Source organism: Mustela putorius, unplaced genomic scaffold, assembly GCF_011764305.1.
Source record: "Mustela putorius furo isolate JIRA1106 unplaced genomic scaffold, ASM1176430v1.1 tig00000145_pilon_pilon_pilon, whole genome shotgun sequence".
NCBI classification, from domain to species: domain Eukaryota; kingdom Metazoa; phylum Chordata; class Mammalia; order Carnivora; family Mustelidae; genus Mustela; species Mustela putorius.
In genome coordinates, this window is record NW_025421294.1 from 30,881,434 (window position 1) to 30,905,649 (window position 24,216).

At 35.5% G+C, this 24,216-nt stretch overlaps 1 protein-coding gene across 1 annotated transcript in view; it reads right to left on the reverse strand.

Annotated features, from left to right (window-relative positions):
* ADAMTS19 (ADAM metallopeptidase with thrombospondin type 1 motif 19) overlaps nt 1–24,216 on the reverse strand; it is a 256,769-nt gene that overhangs the window by 87,497 nt on the left and 145,056 nt on the right. Inside the window, exons 11-13 of the mRNA XM_045075551.1 lie at nt 8,256–8,357; nt 2,236–2,366; nt 1,099–1,271 (exon numbers count right to left, since the gene is read on the reverse strand). Coding sequence (XP_044931486.1) covers nt 1,099–1,271; nt 2,236–2,366; nt 8,256–8,357 — 406 coding nt within the window. The remainder of the gene's footprint in view (nt 1–1,098; nt 1,272–2,235; nt 2,367–8,255; nt 8,358–24,216) is intronic.

The window sequence follows — 24,216 nt, forward strand, 5'->3', positions numbered from 1 at the left end:
TATATATATATTTATGTATGTTATAAGTTATATAAGTGGAAGCACAGAATATTTGATGTTTTGAGATTGGTTGTTCTCACTCAGCATAAAGCTCTGAAATCCACTAAGTTGCTACACAAATCAAAAGTTTGTTCCTTTTATTGCTACATAATATCCCAGGGTATGGATGTACCTCAGTGTGTCTGACTGTTAGGTACTCAGAACTTCTTTGGTTGCTTCCATTTTTTGGACTATTGAAAATAAAGCTGCTATGAACATTCTTTCATGGGATTTTTTTTTTTATAATTTTTTATTTTTTATGAACATATATTTTTATCCCCAGGGGTACAGGTCTGTGAATCACCAGGTTTACACACTTCACAGCACTCACCAAAGCACATACCCTCCCCAATGTCCATAATCCCACCCCCTTCTCCCAAACCCCCTCCCCCCAGCAACCCTCAGTTTGTTTTGTGAGATTAAGAGTCACTTATGGTTTGTCTCCCTCCCAATCCCATCTTTCATGGGATTTTTTAACGGTTGTAAATTTTCACTTCACTGTGGAAAATGCCCAAGAGTGTGTTTCCTAAATTTCATGAAAAATGTATGTTGAGTTATTTAAGAAACTACCAAGCTATTTTTCAGAGTGGCTGTACCATTTACATTCCAATCGGCAACACAGGACATCCAATTTCTCCTCATCCTCAGCAACATTTCCCACTGTTACTTTAAAAAAATTTTTAGTTCATCTAATTGGTGTGTAATAATACACTCTACATTTAAAAAAATATACTTGGAGTCAGTGCTTGTGACTGTTATAGGTCATTAAGGGATGACAAAAGAGAGCTCTGAAAATATATATATTTAGAATATAATATATATAATTTATATAATATATATAAATATATATTTAGAATATAATCTGTATCATCTGTTAAATAACATTGATTACTACTGTTAAATACTTTGCAAATTTAGAAATCTACTTCATTAAGATGGTGGTGACAATGAATCATGGAACACTGCATCAAAAACTAATGATGTACTGTATGATGACTAACATAACACAATAAAAATAAATAAACAAACAAAAAAAGATGGTGGCGATGTGAGTCATACCTTCATCCATGACAGCTTGCCACTGAAGTACATGCTTTGGGTATGAAGTTCTAACACTATAGGCCTGACATTGCCAGTCTCTGAATCCAGGCAAACCTGCAGGACAAGGTGGATTCTCACATATTCTGTATTGTTTTCTGGGACCATTACAATCCCTTGCTTCAGAGCCTAGCCTAGAAAAGATAGTACAAATAGTCAATTTTATCTTATTTTAATGTTAATTACCCATTTAAACAATTTTAAAGGCATTAAATTAAAAAGGTAGAATCTTTTATATTAAATCTAGTTTGGAAAATGTGGACACCTTAAATGATTGCTAATGGTAGGAAATCTATATGCTTATTAAAAACCATATATATATATATATATATATATATATATATATATATATATATTTTCTCCCTATCCTTGATCAAACTTCTAAAACTTCTAACTTCTTAAACACATGATAAATAAAAGCCAACCTGCCATAGAAATGGAAGAGTAAAGGGCAGAGGCTGGGGGCCAAACGGAAAGCCTGTGATTCCTGTGATGGAGCTGGTTCTAATGTTTTCACACCCTTTCTTTAAAATTGCTTTTGAAGGAATCGGGCCACTGAGCCCACACCAAGAGTCAAAGCATAGAGCTGAAATGATTTTCTCATGTGCTTTCCTGGGATCACTCAGGCAAGTGACTGGGGTTGGGTGAGAAGACCCTGAAATGCTCCCTATCTGTATACGTGCTAGCACGTCTTCATTTCTCAAGACTACTGGCTTATATCGACATTGATTTTGTTCTCCTTCCCTCCCTTCCTGAAGTCCTATTCACCTATCTGCCTTCTCACAGTTCCCTTCATTGTGGACTCACTTCATCTAATGCATGTCTCCCTGCTCATTTGAACGCATCAGCTTCTTCGATTTACTCAAGATAACCACCCCATGCAACATTTAATTCTTTGTTCTGAGAGGGGTTGGTCTCATTTTCTTCTTGGGGGATTTTATATCATTTAAACAATTTGAGGGATTTTTCTGTTACCCAACATGGGGTAGGTATTTGAGGGGCTTCTTCTGCCTTCCAACACTGTTTATCAGTAAAAACTTTGCCTTTGGAAATTGAGGGAAAAAATGCCCTCCCCCAATCCAGGAGCTTTGTGTTTACCCAGGACATTCGCGCTCTCGACTGCTGATCCCAGAACCGCAGGTTCGGCTACAGGGGCTCCATTCGCTCCACTCTCCGGCCACATGTCCAGGTGCCAAGGTCCTGCTGGTACATTCTCCAGCCTTACACCACTATTCCAAAAGTTATGTCTTAGGTGAACAAATCAGGGCACAACGGATAATCATTCACTGGCGTACAGAGTCACTGGAATTGTGATTAAATCCCACCTACTAGACCCCCACACATATGAACTGAAAAAGACCAAATCCAAGTTGGCACTTGCTTCTTGTCATAGCAGTAGAATGGTCCATTTTCCCAGTTGTCACGTCAGATCACACAGTCTTGTTATGGAAACAGTGCACACGTATTCGCACTCAGCTCTGAGAAGTCAGTACGTATGCCAGAGATAGGGTAAAGAGGGAAGCTGAGGAGGCACAGCCAGGAAAGGAAAACTAACACAGTCTGAGAAACGTTAACAGTTTAAAAGAGACACATGACAGAAGCAGAGTCCTACGTCAGAATGGAGAATAACCTAAACGTTCTTGCATAACTGGAGGGAAGGAGACATTTTAGCAAACTTAATGACTGCGATTTGAAAGGTTGGTGGTTTTCTTCCCTTGTAATTAAAAAAAAAAAACAAAAAACCCTGATTTAACTTCAGCACTTCCCTTCATGACTTCTTTCTTTTTTTCTGAAAGAGTTCCCATCAAACATAAACGTTAACATTACAGCAAGTTTTTGTTTGAAAGCAGTTTACTTCAAAGACTTAGGCAATTGGATTCTTTGAAATTTCATCATTTCCTTCCAGTTATTCTGCATCTTGATTTCTATCGATTAACTGAGAAAGATAATCACAAAAGAAGAGAAAGGACTGTACACAATCTCTTGTTTATAATTATATTTTTATCCACTTCGAACAAAGGCAGCCAAAGAGACAGTTTCTGTGGCCACCAGGAATGGGGGTGCCCAGACTTGGAAGACTTGGATTTCTCATTTCAGAAAAATCAGATACATCAGGATCATGGCAAATATGTTAAAAGTAAAATTAGCTGAACAAAATTATGTTGAGAATAATAAGAAAATGTTTGCGAAATTCAGATTCATGACTGTATAATGACGGAGTCGAGCAAGCTTATCCTTCCAGACCTAAACGATTTTCTACACTTAAGAGCAACATGACTTATTAGGGATTTTGCAAAAAATACAGAAACACTCAAATCTTCACATTTCCCATTTCAAAATGTGAATGATAATCATATTTACAGGACTTTGCAGGTGTAGAATGAAGCACTAAGCACAATACATAGTCCATACTTAATAAAAGTTAACTTAATAAAAATTAACAATAATTAATGATGATAATGCTAAATTATATGTACTATTATATTAATATGATTAATAAGTTTCTAGAAGTCTAATCAAAATTCTATTCATCCTGATCTTAGCTGATCTATATTTCTTTAGAATTTATTTTGAGATGGTTATTAAATTATTTGAGATGGTTATTAAAGAGAGAATTTAGGAAAAAAACTATGCTACATGGTTTTGTGTAGCCCAGTTAGTGCTTTTCTAGGCAATAAAATAATTAGTTCTTGCAGATTTTTTCCATAATGTCAAACTTGAAATTCAACCTCTTTTAGATACAATAAGCTTTAAATCAATGCTTGAAAAAAAATCTCAAGAACTCAGAGTGTATTGATAGCACATTACACTGAGATTTTGTATGAAGATTGTCATTAAATTGCAATTTTGTGTGAAGATTCTGTCTGAAAACTGCAGAAGGAGGGGAAACCATGTCCTTTTAAATAGTTTACTGGCTTTAAGGATAACAATCTAATGCCATTCATGAAAAAAAAAAAAATCCAACATGAAAGCTGTCAAACTTCAGTGGGTCAAATTTTTTTGGCCTATTTAAATGGTGTTTGTGCTTCCCATGGTGTGTATCATAGCTCCTTGCTCATTTAGCAGCAAGTTGTTATTGAAAGGCTGGGCAATCATTCCCAGCAGACTAAAAATATGCTGTGAAAGACCAGCATCTGGACTTGTACATCATTTAAACCAGAGCACATTAGGCAAGTAAAGAGAAATGGAAACAGATATAGAAGCCAAATTTGCATACATAAATCAGTGAGCTTTAAAGAAAGCATAGTACAGTATTTAAAGTCATCACTTTGCAGAGAACCAGATCTCTGGATGAAACCATGGAGAAACTGTCTTTGTGTCTTCTAGGTGGTATTGTACTTCAACACTGAAAGAAGTGTTAAATGTTCTGTTTAAATGATCATACAGGGGTGCCTGGGTGGCTCAGTGGGTTAAAGCCTCTGCCTTCGGCTCAGGTCATGATCCCAGGGTCCTGGGATTGAGCCCCATATCGGGCTCTATACTCATCAGGGAACCTGCTTTCCCCTCTCTCTCTGCCTGCCTCTCTGCCTACTTGTGATTTCTGTCAAACAAATAAATAAAATCTTTTAAATGATCATACAATTTATTCCATTTGGTTTTTGGTTAAATTATATAATATATTCCATTCAGTTTATATATAAAATAACCCTAATTTTCATATGATTTCTGGCAGCATATTTTTCTTCATTTGTATTTTTGAGCCTCAAGAAATATTACACCTGGTTAAAAATATAAAATTTGTCATATCTACTAATTCAGTCTGATTTATGAAAATGCTAACAAAATAAAAATACAGATTATTTCTGAGACAGTACATGACATAAAAAACTGACTGCATTTCCATTCTATCAAATTTCTAGGTGGACATGTCTGGGAAGTTCATAAAAACATAAGATTGGAAGAGGTCTGTGAAGATGACCAGGGGAACATCATTGTCCAATCAAATCTTCTTATAAATACATTGTTGGATGAGAAAAGAGTAGGACAGAGGCAATAAAATCTACATATATGAATTTGTGAGTATAAGGATATTACAGTTGTTATATTTTTAATAAAGAATTACAATGGCAAATTTTAAGAATCTCAATTTAGGGAAGTAAATAAAATATATTATGTAGAATTCTTCAAAACAGGTTAAAACTTTACTAAATTTGCATTTAACTTTCCTTTCTTCTCCCCCAATTCCTAGCAAGTATTGTCCGTGAAAAAACATACATTTCTTGGTTTTTATTAAGTCATTTACCAACTCTTTAGCATCTGTTAAGTGTAAATGTAAACATGATGATAGTATTATAAAGAGAAGAAAGAAAAAGGTTGCTTTTAATTTGGAAAAGCCTATGCAGAAATTGTAAATAAATCCCCATCTTTACAATTATTTTGAATCATAAAATTCTGTAGACACCTTTTCAGACTGAATTATACACTTTTAGATGAACTAGCTATATAGCTGGATTAACATCACAATACACTATAAAAAATTACATGAAAAAAAAATTACATGATTACAAAATTTTGTAACAAACTTTTAAAAAATTCCCAGTTTTGTTTCTTGGTTTGCAATGGGCCAGCCTAGCAGTGTTTTGTGTGAGGTTGAAAGCATTCAAATATTTTTAACACTACAGCACTACTAGGCAGAGTGTTGGATGCTATTTTCACCATGGCTTCTACAACAGCTGGAACAAATGGATATTTGAAGAAGCCCACACGGCCTGAGGAACTGAGAAGTCCATTAGTTATTTCAATACACAAAGCATTACAGAAACACTAAAAGAATACTGTTAGCACAATTAGAGGGAAATAAAAACATTTTACTTTTGATGAGCAATTGCAATTTTGATGGCTTAAAGAATAAGTTTATTTTAGAGACCTTCAATAATGGAAATCATTTTCATAAATATCAGATGGAAAAAATAATAGCAGAAAAATATTGAGGACATCAGTTTGTAAAAATGAAGAGACTTTATATTGTTAAAGAACTAAGATGAATGGGCTGTGTGATGTTAAAGAAACACTGCTGAATAGTTGGTTGTCTTTGTTTATTATGGTTTTCATGTTTCAGGAACGATAAAAATTATAGTTGGTCGAGAGTTTTATGATTCCAGCAATAAATTACTCAACATAATACTGTGAGGCCTGCCCAATATGCACAATTATTGTACTTTTGTGTATAATAATAAAAAAAAAAAACCAACTCAGATTCTGACTCTCCATATAAACTCAGAAAAACATCTGGCATGGTTCATAAACAACTGGCTGATAATTAAGAGAAATTCCCTTTCAAGAAAGCATTTTTCTGTTGATCATATCTGCTGATAAAACATTTCTAGTCTTAAAAGATATTTTGTACTTAAACAGTTTGTATATATTTTTCTTTTTAATTAAAGAAATCACAGGGGTAATAAATGACAACATGATTATGTCCAACAATCCAAAAGTGTCTGAGAAAAATAATTTTATTTCCCTCAGCTACCCTGCTTTCAGCCATCAATTCCATTTCCCTCTCAAGAGCTAACTACTAATTACAGCTTAGAGTTTATATTTTCAAACCATTTTCTATTAGTTTAGGAATGTATACAATGTATGTGTGTATTCATAACCAGCTTTTTGGTAAATATCAAAGGGTATCATAAAGGATTATTTTTCTTGAGATGCCTATGTATTAACCATCATGACTTTTTGTTTTTCCATTTGGTACATATTTATCTACCTCATTCTTTTAACAGCTACATTGTAACCATTCCTCACATCATGAATATTTTAATTGTTTCTCATGCCTCATCATTGCAAACCGCAAGCTTACATAAGTATTTGTGTGCCTGTGTATGTGTGTGTGTTTATACGCACACACGTCTATTTTTGTGAAACACATGTATTACCTTTGCACAAAATTCTAGCAGTGGAATTGCTGAAATTCCATTATGTCCATTTTTAAAAACGTGTTTTTAAGCTAGCATTCAGCATAACTTCATTGTTTTCATTAAGTAATTCACTCCAAGTAAGCTTTATATTGTTGTTTCTTTTTAAATGAAATAAACATGTTTGTTCTTCAGAGGCAAGGTTTTTGATTTTATATCTAATGAGTAAAGTGATTAACCATTCTATTTTCACTTTATAGAATAAAAATTAGAAAGTAATGTAAGCTATTGAACTGTTATCTTTTGATTAAGTTAACTATCACTATATATTGAGATGAGATCTACCTCCTTCATCATCTTCAACAGAAAATTATTTTTCAACAGCAATAACTTTGATATGAAAATCAAAAGAAAATTAATTTTTCAACATCAATTATTTTGATATGAAAATGTATACTAATAAATTTTCCTGAAACTCTATGAAACACATTAACGAACTCAGACAGCTAAATATTTACTGATCTTCAAAATGTCAATTAGAATATTTTATATATGATGCTTGAAATGACAAGGAAAAATTATACTCATTGTCTTTTCTGAGACAATATTTTATAACTGAAAGGATTCATCAGCTCTGGAAGTTTGACATTATGCTATTATTTGTGATTATTTACCTATGTTTAACTTAAATAGTAAAAATAAATTCATTTTTTGGTTAAAGTGATATACACATTTTTCAGTCTTCTCATAATCAACAATAAAAAAAAATAACTGCATCTATGTTAACAAAACAACCATAGATTTGGTACAATATGAAAGTTAAAATTGAAAATGAATGAAATACTGAAAAAAATTTTCATGTAATTACTGGAGGTATTCCACTGGTATTAAGATAGATACATATTTAACTGGCAGAAGAAGGTGTGAGTTTCTAGAATTTCATTCCATGTTTTTTTTTTTTTCTTTTCACCAAAATTCACCATTTATGCACCACACCCAGTGCTCCATGCAATATGTGCCCTCCATAATACCTACCACCAGGCTCACCCAATCCCCATCTCCCTCCCCTCCAAAATCCTGTTTGTTTCTCAGAGTCCACAGTCTCTCATGGTTTGTGTCCCCCTCTGATTTCCCACAACTCACTTCTCTCCATCTCCCAATGTCCTTCATGTTATTCCTTATGCTCCACAAGTAAGTGAAACCATATGATAATTGACTTTCTCATTCCATGTTCTTAATTAACTTAGACTTTGAATGACTTACCTTACCAGTGTCACAATCAGTTCCATCCATTGGTGGATCTAGCTTCGTTCTGCATTCTTTCTCACCCTCGACCTTGCACCATAACCCTGTGCAAATAACATGCTGAAAAACAAGCCCATAATAAATAATGAGGAGGTACCATGTTTTTGAGGTGAAGTCTATAATTTTTGAGAAATCTATCTTGATAGAACAACAGAAATTGTTTGAAGAAAAATATGTTTTAGGTAATAAAACATATAAATATCACTAAATTATCATATGACTTATGTATAGTGATTAGAATATTGATACATTAAAAACAGAAAATCTGTTTAATTCATTTAAATATCTGTACGTTTCTTAAATAAAATACATCTGATTACTACTAAGATTATGTAGGTACAACAGAGAAGTGTAAGCTAAAAACCATTATTTGTATCATTCCATGAACCAGGCTAGAAGAATAAAAGTGATGGGTTTGTGGTATGAATTTAGTGCCTGCTGTCCTAAAGCCTGTCCTCACTTATTATACTTAAAGGCCATGGTTAGCATTTCATTATTTCACAGTAGCCTTGGCCTATGACACAACACAGACTATGAATGGGTATGTTTCTGGTATCAGTCATTTTTACCTCAGTCTGAATGAGTTTCAGGTCTCCAGGATACAATGAACTTTTTCTAGGGAAAAGTCTGAGGGAAAAACAAAAATCCTGGGATAAGGTAGAAAAGATAGAGTCACGGTGAAGGAAGAGAACTCAAAACAGGCAGGAAAGAAACCTGTCAGAAACCCAAGCCCCAGCTCTAGGGGCCATCACCACAGACAGAATGAGGCACTCAGAACACATTTGCATTTCATAGAAACAGGAAGTCCATGAGGGACAGTTAGAGATGATTACAATACTGCATAGTGAAGATAACTGCATTACCTATCTAGATACATGGAGAAGGTGGAAAAAGACAGATCAATAGAGAAGAAATCATGGCAATGTGAAAGGCACAGTCTCATACAAGATTTTAAAGGAAACAAAATTTTAAAGATTGAAGAACCAAACATTGAATACCATGAAGGGCAAGGAACTCCATATTTGGAGGGAGAAAGAAACCACTTCACAGTTGATCAGGAGGTTGAGAAGATAAAAAGGCTATTTTAGGAGTTTTACTCTGCCGGTATATGCAAAACAGACTAAAAAATCACTGCAAAGTAAAAATTAGCTTATGACCCAAATTTATTAAATATTTGGGAAAGATATTTAAGTGAATGTTTTAAACAGGTCAGTTACAATTTTAACACTGAATTTGTCACAAAGCTCCAAACAGTATTTTCCTTTTCTTTCTTTCTTTAAAAATATAAATTCTCTTAAAAATTATATAATATATGGCAAGAGTGGGACATAATCTATTCACCTTATTTTATTTGCTGTGATAGCTTTTCTACTTCAAAATACTTCATCCAAATATATTGTATTATATTTAGGTGATGATTTAGCCTAACTTCTGTAATTGGTTTACACAAATCATTTACCAAAAATTCATCCAGGGATTTATTTTAAAGAACGTCAATAATGTCTAAATCAAATTGCTTCTCTGCTATATTTTAGATCTTTTCAAGTTAACAGATAGGTTGTTTATTATGTACACTTGTGCACACATTTATATTTGAATTAATGGATCTCTAACCCAAGATCACAGTTCTTAAATGTATTTTTACCCTTAATACCGTTCTGTTAAGGATGTCTTATAATCATGGGATCAAATGTGAAATTTTCCAACAAAGAACAATTTTGCTTCATGGGTATTCCATAAAGCTTAGTTGTATTATAACATGAGTTATTTCTGCCAGGCTCATTAGTTAACCAGTGCATAATGAAGTGCATATTGAACAAAAAAACAAATCTTGTATACTGTAGTTTTGTAATAATACTGGTTACTGAACACCTGTTGGTGGTCTAAATTCTGACCTTCCACCATTATCTGCTATTCATAGCAGCAGGTACTCTAATTGATTCCCACTTCAGGCACTGGGAGAACGAAAGCAAACTTGGCAGCTTTTCAAGATAAGCACGATCATTTAGAATATATCTCTCATAGAGGAGATCTCTGTACACTTTATATTCTGCAGGTCCAGGGATCTTATGGGAAGTAAATTATAGCCTTATTCTTAAAAATAACTCAGATTTAGGATTTCAAACTAAACTGTCAAAAGTAACACAAGAAAATGTTGAAGAAGAAATGGTATGGACTATTTTCACCTTGAGAAGTAGAGTATCTCAGATGTGTGATATGAGGGCCAATATCAAGCCCTTCTTAAGATATTACAAGGGTACTATAAAGGGGCAAGGGACATCTGGATGGCTCAGTTGGTTAAGAGTCTAACATTTGATTTTGGCTCAGGTGATGATCTCAGTGTCCTGAGATCCATCCTTGCCTCAGGCTCCGTACTCCGTGTATGTTAAGTTAGAGTCAAATATTTTTTGCAACTCAACTGCTGAAAGAATTTAATGTATCAATTAAGAAATGAACTTTTAAACTTCAAATGCTTTCCATAGGAACCCAGGACAGAACTTCACACCTAAGTTCTTCCTAGAAAGCTAATAAATAATAATGTAATATTCTCTTAAAAAATTTTTTTCCATAATGAGAAAAGACCATTAAAAGCATATAACAAGGAGAGGAGCAAGACGGTGGGGGAGAAGACCTAAATATCAACAGATCCCAGGAGTTCAGCTAGGTAGTAATGAAACCATTCTGACCACCTACAAACTCAAAAGGAAATACAAGAGCAGAAGAGCAGTAATTCTAGGAAAAGAAAAGTGACCACTTTTGGGAAGTAAAAGATGTGGAGAAGTGAACCTGAATTGATATATATTAAGAGAGACTGCAGGAGGGAGGGACCAGTAAAATCAGAACTTTTAGAAGTCTGCTCCACTGAGGGACTTTGCTCTAGAGACTAAGCATTGAGGAACACTTGTGGGGACAGTGTGGTCTCAGGGCCCATGGGGTGGCAAAAAGACCAGGGGTGTCTGAATGTGACAGAGCTCCCAGGTATTGGAGTGGGGAATCTGGCTGCAGAGATGGAGCAAGGTGGAGGGTTCTCAGCTCAGGGTTACATTAAACCATGATCTGAGGCACAGTCAGACCATTGCTCTTCAAGCAGGGACCCCACAAGTGGCAGATCCAGAAAGAACCCCTCCTTCCTCCTCCAGGAGGAGCGCAGGAGCATGCGGCAAGAATCTGCTGGGCTTGGAGACTCCAACGGGGCCATAGGCCAGAGAAAGAAATGCTTGGTCACAGGCTGGGTGAGAGCAGAATTCGGCCAGAGACCAGGGAGATGGGAGGGATTGACACTTTTCTGTGAGGGTGCATTGAGGAGTGGGGCACCGAGCTCTTAGAGATTGGGAGGCCACCATTTTCATTCCCATCTGCCCAAACTGTACGGAAAGTATTCAGGACCAAAAGCTCCAGAGAGTGAAACCGCGCAGACTGCTTAGCATGGCCCCTAGCAAAGGCGGTACAATTGCGTCTTGGGCAAAGACATTTCAGAATCACTGCAACAGGCCCCTCCCTGAGAAGATTAGCAAGAAAACCCAGCCAAGACCAAGTTCACCAATCAATGAGAACTGCAAAACATCAGAGCTACAGGAGTAAGACACATCGAATTCATGGTTTTTTCGCCATGATTCTTTAGTCTCTCAAAGTAAATTTTTAAATTGTATTTTTTCTTACTCTTTTATTTTATCTGCTTCCTATTTTAATGTTTTTTAACTATTGTATCCTATCAATAATTTTAAAAAAATCTTTTTAGATTTTCATTGCTATACTCATATTCGATCCCTTTATTGTATTTAATCTTCTTTTTTGTACACATACAGGTTTCTCCTTCTTTAAAATTTTGGGATACAAGGGGCGCCTAAGTGGCTCAGTGGGTTAAAGCCTCTGCCTTCGGCTCGGGTCATGATCCCAGGATCCTGGGATCGAGCCCCGCATCGGGCTCTCTGCTCAACAGGGAGCCTGCTTTCTCCTCTCTCTCTGCCTGCTTCTCTGCCTACATGTGATTTCTGCCTGTCAAAAAAAAAAAAAAAAAAAAAGAAAGAAAAGATCTAAAATCTAAACAAGTTGAAATTAAAAAATCTATTAATGGGGTGCAATAAAAAATGGAGGCTCTTACTACTAGGACAAATGAGGCAGGAAAGATAATTCATGATATAGAAGACCAAATGATGGAAAATAAAGAAGCTGAGTAAAAGAGAGACTAACAATTACTGAACCATGAAGGAAGGTATCCAAGATACCATAAGATGAAACAATACTAGACTAATTGGGATCTCAGAAGAAGAAGAAAGAGAAAGGGGCAGAAGGTATATTGGAGCAAATTATAGCAGAGAATTTCCCTAATTTGGAGAAGGGAACAAGCATCAAAATCCAGGAAGAACAAAGAAACCTCCCTCAAAATCAGTAAATAAATCACCTAATAGTAAAACTTATAGGGCTCAGTGGCAAAGAGAAAATCCTGAAAGCAGCTTGGGACAAGAGGTCTGTAATATAGAATGGTACAAATATTAGATTGCAGCAGACCTACCCACAGAGACCTGGTAGACCAGAAAGAACTAGCATGATATACTCAGAGCACTAAATAAAAAAAAATTCAGCCAAGAATACTATATTCAGTTAGGCTATCATTGAAAATAGAAGGAGAGATAAAAGGCTTCCAGGACAAACAAAAATTAAAAGAACTTGAAAACACCTAAGCAGCCCTACAGGAAATATTGAAAGGGGTCCTCTAAGCAAAGACAGAGCCTACAAGTAATAGTCCAGAAAGGAACAGAGACAATATACAGTAGCAATCACCTTACGGACAATATAATGGCACTAAATTCATAACTTTCAATAGTTACCCTGAATGTAAATGGGCTAAATGCCTGAATCAAAAGACACAGGGTATTAGAATGGATTAAAAAAACAAGACCCATTGATACGCTGCCTACAAGAAACTCATTTTAGGCCCAAAGACACCTTCAGATTGAAAGTGAGGGCATGGCAAACAATTTACCACGTTAATGAGCATCAAAAGAAAGCTGGGATGGCAATCTTTATACCAGATAAATCAGTTTTTTAGCCAAAGACTATAATAAGAGATGAGGAAGGACCCTATCATACTTACAGGGTCTGTCCAACAAGAAGATCTAACAATTTTAAATATCTATGCCCCTAACATGGGAGTAGCCAATTATATAAACCAAGTAATAACAATATCAAAGAAGCACATCAACAATAATGCAATAATAATAGGGGACTTTAACACTTCACCTCACTGAAATGGACAGATCATCTAAGCCAAAGATGAACCAGGAAATAATGGCTTTAAATGACACACTGGACCAGATGAACATCACAGATATATTCAGAACATTCCTCCCAAAACAAGAGAATACACATTCTTCTCTAGTGAACATTCTCCAGAAGAGATCACATCCTGGGTCACAATACAGTTCTCAACCAGTACCAAAAGATTGGGATCATTCCCTGCATATTTTCAGACCACAATGCTTTGCAGCTAGAAATCAATCACAGAGGAAAGTTGGAAAGAACTCAGATCCATGGAGGCTAAAGGGCATCCTACTAAAGAGTGAGTGGGTCAACCAGAAAATTAAAGAAGAATTAAAAAATTCATGGAAACAAATGAAAATGAAAACACATCTGTTCAAAATCTGTGGGACACAGCAAAGGTGGTCCTGAGAGTAAAGTATATAGTGATACAAGCCTTTCTCAAGAAACAAGAAATATCTCAAGTACACAACCTAACCTTACATCAAAAGGAGCTGGAGAAAGAAAAGCAAAGAAAGCCTAAACCCAGAAGGAGAAGAGAAATAATAAAGATCAGAGCAGAAATCAATGAAATAGAAATCAAAAGAATAGGAGAACAAATCCACGAAAGTAGGAGGTGGTTTTTTGAAAGAACTATTAAGACTGATAAACCCCTGGCCAGAAGTATCAAGAAGAAAAGAGGAAGGACCCAAATAAATAAAATCATGAATGAAAGAGAAGAGATCACAACCAACACCCCCCCAAAAATACAAACAATTATAAAAACATATTTGAGCAACTATATGTGGGCAAATTTGACAATCTGGAAGAAATGGATGCATTCCTAGAGACATATAAACTACTAAAACAGAACCAGGAAGAAATAAAAAACCTGAACAGACCCACAATGAGTAAGGAGATAGAAGGAGTCATCAAAAATATCCTAACAAACAAGAGTCCAGGGCCAGATGGCTTCCCAGGGGAATTTTACCAAACATTTAAAGAAGAATTAATACCTAGTCTCCTGAAACTGTTCCAAAAAATAGAAATGGAAGGAAAACTTCCAAACTCATTTTATGAAGCCAGTATTATCTTGATCTCAAAACCAGACAAAGAACCCACCAAAAAGGAGAATTACAGATCAATATCCTTCATGAACACAGATGCAAAAATTCTCACCAAAATACTAGCGAATAGGATCCAACAAGTACATTAAAAGGATTATTCACCACGTCCAAGTGGGATTTATTCCTGGGCTGCAAGGTTGGCTCAATATCCACAAATAAATCAATGTGATACAATACATTAATAAAAGAAAGAACAAGAACCATATGATACTCTTAACAGGTGCTAAAAAAACATTTGACAAAGTACAGCATCTTTTCTTGATCAAAACTCTTCAATGGGTTAAGGATAGAGGGCACGTACCTCAATATCATCAAAGCCATCTACGAAAACCCCACAGTGAATATCACTCTCAATTGGCAAAAACTGAGAGCTTTTCTACTAAGGTCAGGAACATGGCAGGGATGTCTACTATCACCACTGCTATTCAACATAGAACGAGAAGTCCTAGCCTAAGCAATCAGACAACAAAAAGAAATAAAATGTATATGAATAGGCAGAAAAGAAATCAAACTCTCACTCTTTATAGATGATATGATACTTTATGTGGAAAACCCAAAAGACTCCACTCCCAAACTGCTAGAACTCATACAGGAATTCAGTAAAGTGTCAGACTATAAAATCAGTGCAAAGAAATCAGTTGCACTTCTATACACTAACAGTGAGAGAGAGAAAAGAGATATTAAGGAGTCTATCCCATTCACAATTGCACCCAAAACCATAAGACACCTGGGAATAAACCTAACCAAAGAGGTCAAGAATCTGCACTCAGAAAACTATAAAGTACTCATGAAAGAAATTGAGGAAAACAAAAAGAAATGGAAAAAAGGCTCCATACTCATGGATTGGAGGAACAAATATTATGAACATGTATATGCTACCTAAAGCAATCTACACATGTAATGCAATCCCTATCAAAATACCATCAATCTTTTTTCAAAGAAATGGAAGAAATAATCCTAAAATTTCTGTGGAACCAGAAAAGACTGCAAATAGCCAGAGGAATGTTGAAAAGGAAAACCAAAGTTGGTGGCATCACAATTCCAGACTTTAAGCTCTATTACAAAGCTATCATCATCAAGACAGGATGGTACTGGCACAAAAGCAGACACATAGATCAATGGAACAGAATAAAGAACCCAGAAATGGCCCCTCAACTCTATGGTCAACTAATCTTAGACAAAGCAGGAAAGTGTATCCAATGGAAAAAATACAGTCTCTTCAACAAATGATGTTGGGAAAACTGGACAGCCACATGCAGAAGAAGGAAACCGAACTATTTCCTTGCACCACACACAAAAATAGACTCAAAATGGATGAAAGACCTCAATTTAAGACAAGAATCCATAAAATTTCTTGAGGACAACATAGGCAGCAACCTTTTTGACCTCAGCTGCAACAACTTCTTCCTAGAAACATCACCAAAGGCAAGGGAAGCAAGGGCAAAAATCAACTATTGGAACTTCACCAAGATCAAAAGCTTTTGCACAACAAAGGAAACAGTCGACAAAACCAAAAGACAATTGAAAAAATGGGAGAAGATATTTGCAAATGACATATTAGATAAAGGGCTAGTATCCAAAATCTATAAAGAACTTATCAACCTCAACACCCAAAGAACAAATAACCTGATCAAGAAATGGGCAGAAGGCATGAACAGACATTTCAGCAAAGAAGACATCCAGATGGCCAACAGACACATGAAAAAGTGTTCAACATCATTCACCATCAGGGAAATACAAATCAAAACCACAGTGAGATATCAACTCACACCAGTCAGGATGGCTAAAATTAAAGTCACGAATCGATAGATGTTGGTAAGGATGAGGAGAAAGGGGAACTCTCCCACACTGTCGGTAGGAATGCAAGCTGGTACAGCCACTCTGAAAAATAACATGGAGGTTCCTCAAAAAGTTGAAAATACAGCCACCCTATGACCCAACAATCACACTATTTACCCTAAAGATACAAATGTAGTGATTCGAAGGGGCACATGTACCTGAATGTTTATAGCAGCAATGACCACAGCAGCCGAACTATGGAAAGAACCTAGATGTTCATCAACAGATGCAAGGATTAAGAAAATGTGGTGTATATATCTACATGGAATACTATGCAGCCATCAAAAAACCATGAAATCTTGCCATTTGCAATGACATGGATGGAAGGAACTCGAGGTTATTATGCTAAGCAAATTAAGTCAATCAGAGAAAGACAATTATCCTATGATCTCTCTGATATGAGGAATTTGAGGGGCAGGATGGGGGGTGGTGGGGATAGGGGAGTAAAAAAATGAAACAGGTGCTCGCTTCGGCAGCACATATACTAAAAAAAAAAAAAAAAAAAAAGAAACAGGATGGAACCAGGGAGGGAGACAAACCATAAGAGACTCTTAATCTCAGGAAACAAACTGAGGGTTGCTGGGGGGTAGGGGAATATGGTAGATGGGTTATGGACATTGGGGAGGGTATGTGTTATGGTGAATGCTGTTGAATTGTATAAGACTGTTGATTCATAGACCTGTACCCCTAAAGCAAATAATACATTATATGTTAATTTTTTAAAAAGCATATAATAGGAATTTGGATTGTTACTCAAGTAGGATTTTTTAAATGTTTACATGAAAATACTATATATTTTAAATGAAATAATTTAAGTGGAACATTAATTGTCCACATATAAAAATCATAAATTTTATCTTCAAAGATAACCTATATTCATATCTTTCTTTACAGTAAATAGTTACATTAAAATGTTCTGAAACTGGGCACCTGAGTGGCTCAGTTGGTTGGGCAACTGCCTTCGGCTCAGGTCATGATCCCAGACTTCCAGGATCAAGTCCCGCATCAGGCTCCCAGCTCTTTGAGGAATCTGCTTCTCTCTCTGACCTTCTCCTCTTTCATGCTCTCTCTCACTCATTCTCTCTCAAATAAATAAATAAAATCTTAAAAATAAAAAATGTTCTGAAATTTACGTCAAAATACAAAAGTCTTGGGGCACCTGGGTAGTTCAGTTAAGCGGCTGCCTTTAGCTCACATCATAATACCAGGGTCCTGGGATCCAGCCCCACGTTGGGCTCCCTGATTAGCAAGCAAGGAGTCTGCTTCTCCTTCTCCATCTCCCGCCTTGCTCCTGCTCTCACTCACTATCTCTGTCTGTCTGTCTGTCTCTCTAGTATATAAAATCTTTAAAAAAATGTTTTAAATTAAAAAAATAGAAAAAAAACCTTACATACACCCATATAGAAGTAACAAATCTTTTACATGTAACTCCTTGTTCTACCACTTGTATTATCTTCCAAAATACAATTTCAGTAACTTAACATTTGGTAGTAAATATAATTCAGCATGGAATAATATTATTAAAAACATTATTTTCCATTACAAAACATTATAGTATTTTCAAGGATGGAAAAGAAGAAAAAGGGGGAGAAGGGTATTTTAAGACACAGAAAACAAAGACTCTAAAGGAATAATAAAAAACAGAAATCTAGTTCTTTGTAAAGAATAAAATTGAAAATTAAGAAAGAAAAAAGAGGGGCACCTGGGTGGCTCAGTGGGTTAAAGCCTCTGCCTTCAGCTCAGGTCATGATCTCAGGGTCCTGGGATCGGGCCCCGCATCAGGCTCTCTGCGCGGCAGGGAGCCTGCTTCCCCCCCCTTCTCTCTGCCTGCCTTTCTGCGTACTTGTGGTCTCTGTCCATCAAATAAATAATAAAATAAAATCTTTAAAAAAGAGAGAGAAAAGAGAAGGCAAAACAACAACAACAACAACAAAAACCACAGAAAACAAACAAACCCACAAACCTTACTGTTAGAATAAAATGAAGGTATAACCACAGATGTCAGGTTTCTACAAATAAAAAGATATAAACAGTTTTATGCCAATAAACTTGACAACTTATGACAACTTACATGAAATGAAAAGATATTTTAAAACCTTCCTAAAAACTTACTAAAATGGACTCAAGAAGAAAAAGAGAAGCAGAGCTATTCTGTAAACATAAAATAGTTAAAAGTGATTGTTAAATATCTTCCCACAAAGTATACAGCTGGTCCAAAAACTAACAATCTTTCAAAAATTTAGTTTCTCATTTTATGTAAGTTCTCTAGAGAAGAGAAAAAGAAGAAACACTTTAAAATACCCTTAGATACCCACACTAGACAGAGATTTCAAAAGATAATGAAAATAGTAATCTACCTAATTTATTAATCTAGATTTAAATATGCTAAGCAAGCTTTAACAGGCTGAATCCAACAATGCCTAAAAAAAACGCAATGCCATGACCAAGTTTTCTTCAGAATGCAAGGTTACTGTAATATCAGAGATTTGATTAATGTAATCAAGTACATTGATAACTTTAAAATCTATGATTTCTGTACTTATAATACAAAGCTCAAAATGTAATTCAATATCTATTCTTTAAAAAGAGATCTTAGCACACCAGCCTTTGAAAAAAATGCCTTCACAATTACTGGACACCTATGAAACTCTACAACAAATAGCATTAAAAAAAAAGTGAAATGTTGAAAAGTTTTCTTTTAAAATTTGGAAAATGGCAAAGATAGTATCTTGGCACCCATATCAGGAAATGAGTACATGGTGTATTCAAACTGGCAAGAGGAAAAAAAAATAACTGTCAATATAAACTCCTGAACTCAGCTAAAATTTTATTCAAGACTGACAGTTAAATAAAGAGTCTTTCAAGGAAACAAAAACAGAGTATTTACCACCAACCGATCTGCTCAAAAGGAACTTCTAAATGTTGTATTTCAAGAAGGAATATGATCTCATAGGAAAGGACTGAAAAACGACAGTGAGTGAAGAGACTGATAAAAATGAGGATAAAATCCAAATAAATGTTGAATATGGAAAACAACAGTAATTGGATATTAGCCAATGCTATAAAACTTCCTCCAAGTGGGAAAAAAAATACTAGAAATGCAGCTCATTTACATCTCAAAAACTTTATCCTTCTACAGAGAAATTTTGGCCCCCGGCAGTCAAATAAGCTTGATGTTTTCTCTTTTCTTCCTCTACTCCAAAGATCCTTAGTGGCAGAAGTAGCAAGAGTAGTCTGAGTAGCACACATGGGGAAAAACACAACCCAAGCTGAGGCAACCAATGAGGTGGCAAGCTGCAAAGGATTCCTGAACAGAACACACCAGCAAGTGTGAAAGAAAGTCAAGGAATGTGAAAAAATTTAGAAAAAGGAAGACTGTCAGGATGTAGTTAGTGAAGTCCCAAAGAAAAGAAAAAGAATGTAAGTAAAAAGGAACTCTTTGAAATATTAAAAAAAAAAAAAAAAAAGATGCAGAAATCCCTCGTATGAAAGAGATAAAAAAATAAAAAGATTCTCCTTGCCCATCCCCACAGATGGACCACCCTGTAAATTACAACCATCAACTGTGGGCAGAATACAAAAAACCACCTCATACTCGTTCTGGAGAATGAACAGTGGTAAGGGAACTTTTTAGGCGAGCCAAAGGGATTGGACAAACTGTGTTAAATACCTTTGCATTGTTGAGCTGACTGTGGGCTGTGCTTACGGCTTGGCATTAAATGGCTAAAGCAACAGTGAGAAAGAGGCCATCTTTTTAGATTTGTAAAGACAGAAGCTGCTGTGGTGAAAGCTGTCAAAAAAACTCACAGGCCAGTCTGGACCCACACATCTGGAAAACACCCTCCCTATAGGACAGATAAAGAAAAAGTAGACTGAAGATATGAGTTCTTGTCCACAGTAGGGAAGACAGAGTTTCCAGTTTGAATCTAATGGTTAATATTCTGGGGAGGTGGATGGAGTGGGAGAGAGGAGATACTATTTAGAGGAATACAACAGAATTCAGAGTACCCGCAATAATGATCAGCAAACTTAACAATGTAAAGTGCTGAAGAATACATGTTTTAGGCTTGTGACCATATGGTCTCTGTTGCAAGTACTCAATATGGTCACTGTAGCTTGAAGGTGGCCAGAGAAAACATAGGAACAAATGGAGGTGACTGTGTTCTAGTAAAACTTTATTTGCAAAAACAAGAAGTCAGCTCCTAGGCCACAGTTTGTGAGAAATTAATGTATTAATATGTAATGGGTTAATGTACTCATATTGCAGAATAAAACATGTCCACACAAATGTTCATTTACAAATGATCAAAGTAGCCTTAATCATAATAGCTAACATCCCAGATGTCTACTAAGAGATGAGCTAATAAAGAAAATATAAGTTTAAATAAGAAAATAGTTAAATAAGAAATAGTTAATAAGTTAAATAAGAAATAGTTAAGTAAGAAATAAGAAATAGTTAAATAAGTTAAATAAGAAAAAATAAGTTATCTACCAGTGCAATACTCATACCATGAGAGGTCAAACTAATTTTTTTTTAATGTTTTTTTGTTTTTTTTTTGTTGTTTTTTTTTTTTTTTTTTTTTTTTGCAACAACATGGATGGAACTAGAGCGTATCATGCTTAGCGAAATAAGTCAAGCAGAGAAAGACAACTATCATATGATCTCCCTGATATGAGGAAGTGGTGATGCAACATGGAGGCTTAAGTGGGTAGAAGAAGAATCAATGAAACAAGATGGGATTGGGAGGGAGACAAACCATAAGTGACTCTTAATCTCACAAAACAAACTGAGGGTTGCCGGGGGGAGGGGGTTTGGGAGAAGGGGGTGGGATTATGGACATTGGGGAGGGTATGTGCTTTGGTGAGTGCTGTGAAGTGTGTAAACCTGGTGATTCACAGACCTGTACCCCTGGGGATAAAAATATATGTTTATAAAAAATTAAAAAAAAAAATTAAAAAAAATAAAAATAAAAATAAAAATAAAATAAAAAAAAAGTTTTTAAAGATTTTATTTATTTATCAGAGAGAGAGAGGGAGTGAGAGCGAGCACAGGCAGACAGAATGGCAGGCAGAGGCAGAGGGAGAAGCAGGCTCCCCGCTGAGCAAGGAGCCCAATGTGGGACTCGATCCCAGGACGCTGGGATCATGACCTGAGCCGAAGGCAGCTGCCCAACCAACTGAGCCACCCAGGTGTCCCAGTAATTCTTGATACACATAAAAGTGTATAAAGAATGTAAGATTTTTGGATAGAGAGGATAGTATCATTTCTCTATAAGAAAGTGGTAAAGGAGAAAAAAGGGAAAAATAGAATATAAATATGAAACACATAAAACAGACTGACAGAATAAAAATCCCAGATAAAACTAATTTAAATAAATGCAAAAATCAAAAATATTAAATTAGCTGTTGAAAATACAGAAAAACCCCACAAAACTATTACCTTGGTTTAAACAGAAAAATAGAAAGTCTAGCTACTGCTTTACTCTAATCAACATTTCTAGATCTAGATAGTTATATTTATATCTGGAAAGGTTGAAGATATAGGCATGGAAAATAATAGCCAGGATAGAAGTTTTTACACTAGACAAAACAGATTTTAAGGCACAAGTCATAAAAAGATGGAAAAGGGAAAAACAGATCAAGCAAATGAAAAACTGTGTGTATGTACCTAGTAATAAAAATCAACATTTCTCTGCATGAATAAATTTTTAAAAATCCAAAATGCCTCTGGTGCTAAAGAAATATTTAAGCTAAAGGAAAGAGTAGGTACCATAGAGGAATTTAATCCCAAAGTTGGGAAGAAAGTGTATAAGATGAAAAAACAAGGAAACAAACAAATAAATATAAACAACACAACCTTCATGGGAAAATTTGATGGATTTGTCCACCTCAAAATTAAGAGACAAAGTACAAAGTATAAAAAGTTAGCACACACACAACAAATGCACCATTGCTAAGACATAACGAATTTTCACTTAGAACACAGAAAGAACTGCAAATCAGCACAAAAAAGCCAGAAAACTGAGAAATGGGTGGAACTGTAAATAGGCAATTTACAAAGATAAAAACTTAAAAAAAATTAAAGCCCATGTTATTAAAAGTCACGGGTTAAATGAGTCCTAGGAAAAGAAGCAGCTGGATTATGCAGTCAAGTAAGTGGTCATGAAACTCATGTCCTCCCAGACAAGTCAGGGCTAAAGCTCAAAGGATAAGATGAAACATTGATTAGAATACAGTACATTCGGAATCATTTCCTTCAAGTTCTAGCCCTCCATAGTTTTACTGATCTTACAGGAAGGAAGGACTTAAAACTTAACAACTTCTCAATCTTGACATGTTTTATCAATGATGCTTTCTTAGTTGCCCTAACAATTACTAGCCATCGAGGGTTACTTGATGCCACATCTTTTAAGGTCCAGATTCCTGTTGCCTCTGGAATTTCACAATGCCAAATCAGAGGATCAGATTTCTAGAATTCTTCATAAGCTACCTCATTTCAATGCCAGTCTCTTCACTGGATCGAATGAGATGTTTTAGTAGTCCATTGTCTTTGATACACCAATTTAATATAAGAAAAATGTGAAACTGGAACTTCCCTCGTTACTTTTTTAAGTCACCATATGATTTGATCAAAGTAGGAAATTTCCTATATGATATAATATATATTCAATTCACTATGTGCCTACTCCAAACCAACGGCAGAGCCTTAGGTCTCCTGGAGGTCTTCAGATTTTTAGCACACTTCCTTCTCACTAAAAAAAAAAAAAAAAAAAAAGCAACTCTCATGCAGTCACTCTTACTGTTTCAGGGAAACACCCATACCTCTGAATTCTGAGCCAGGGTAGTAAGTTCAGGAAGCTACTCTGATGACTTGGTGCTTTTTCAAGCTGGCTCAGCCACAACATGCTAGATGGCCTAGAAGTACCAATTGCTTAAGAATCAGGAACCAGCCATCAAGAAGTTAGCACATTAAGTCAGAAGAGTGAGGTATTACTAGAGGTTGACTAGTTTCACAAGTCTTTAAACATTATCTTTTATCTCAATAGATACCTATTCCTTTATACACTGTGCAGACATTATGTTATGATCCTAAGGGTAAATTTACATCATTAATTAGATCAGCATGTACGTTACGTTGGAATTTCTAGTGCTTGTGCATAACTATCTGTTTATACGTATGGAAAACCATACTTCTTAGCTAATTCAAGTGCTATGGACCAACTACCATTTTCTCTAAGATTCTACCTGAGACAAACATTTTAATGAGTTGCTATGAATCCTCACTTCATGCAGCCTGATACATTACTTATAATTGATGGGAAATAGGATGATCATAGGATGCCTGATTAACTCACATACAAGATGTGAAACATAAACCATCTGTCCTTATAGGCTGGTTTTTGTGTAATCACTGAATTAATACTGAATAACATTGAGGTTATCTTCATGCTATCTTGATGTATGATATATCCAAGACTGACTACAGGTGAAAATTTAGAATCTTTATTCCACCATTCAATTGATTCACTTCTTCATTTAACAAATATTTATTGAGCACTCTTTCAGGTGCCAGAGGGACAGTAATAAAGAGGACTGATAGATAATTTCTTCATTTACCAAGCCTGTCTTCTAAGAGACTTGTTTTGTTTGTAAACGTTGGATGACTAACTAGTAGATGTAGTGACTCCATTGTATCCAAGTGTGTGACTTAACCA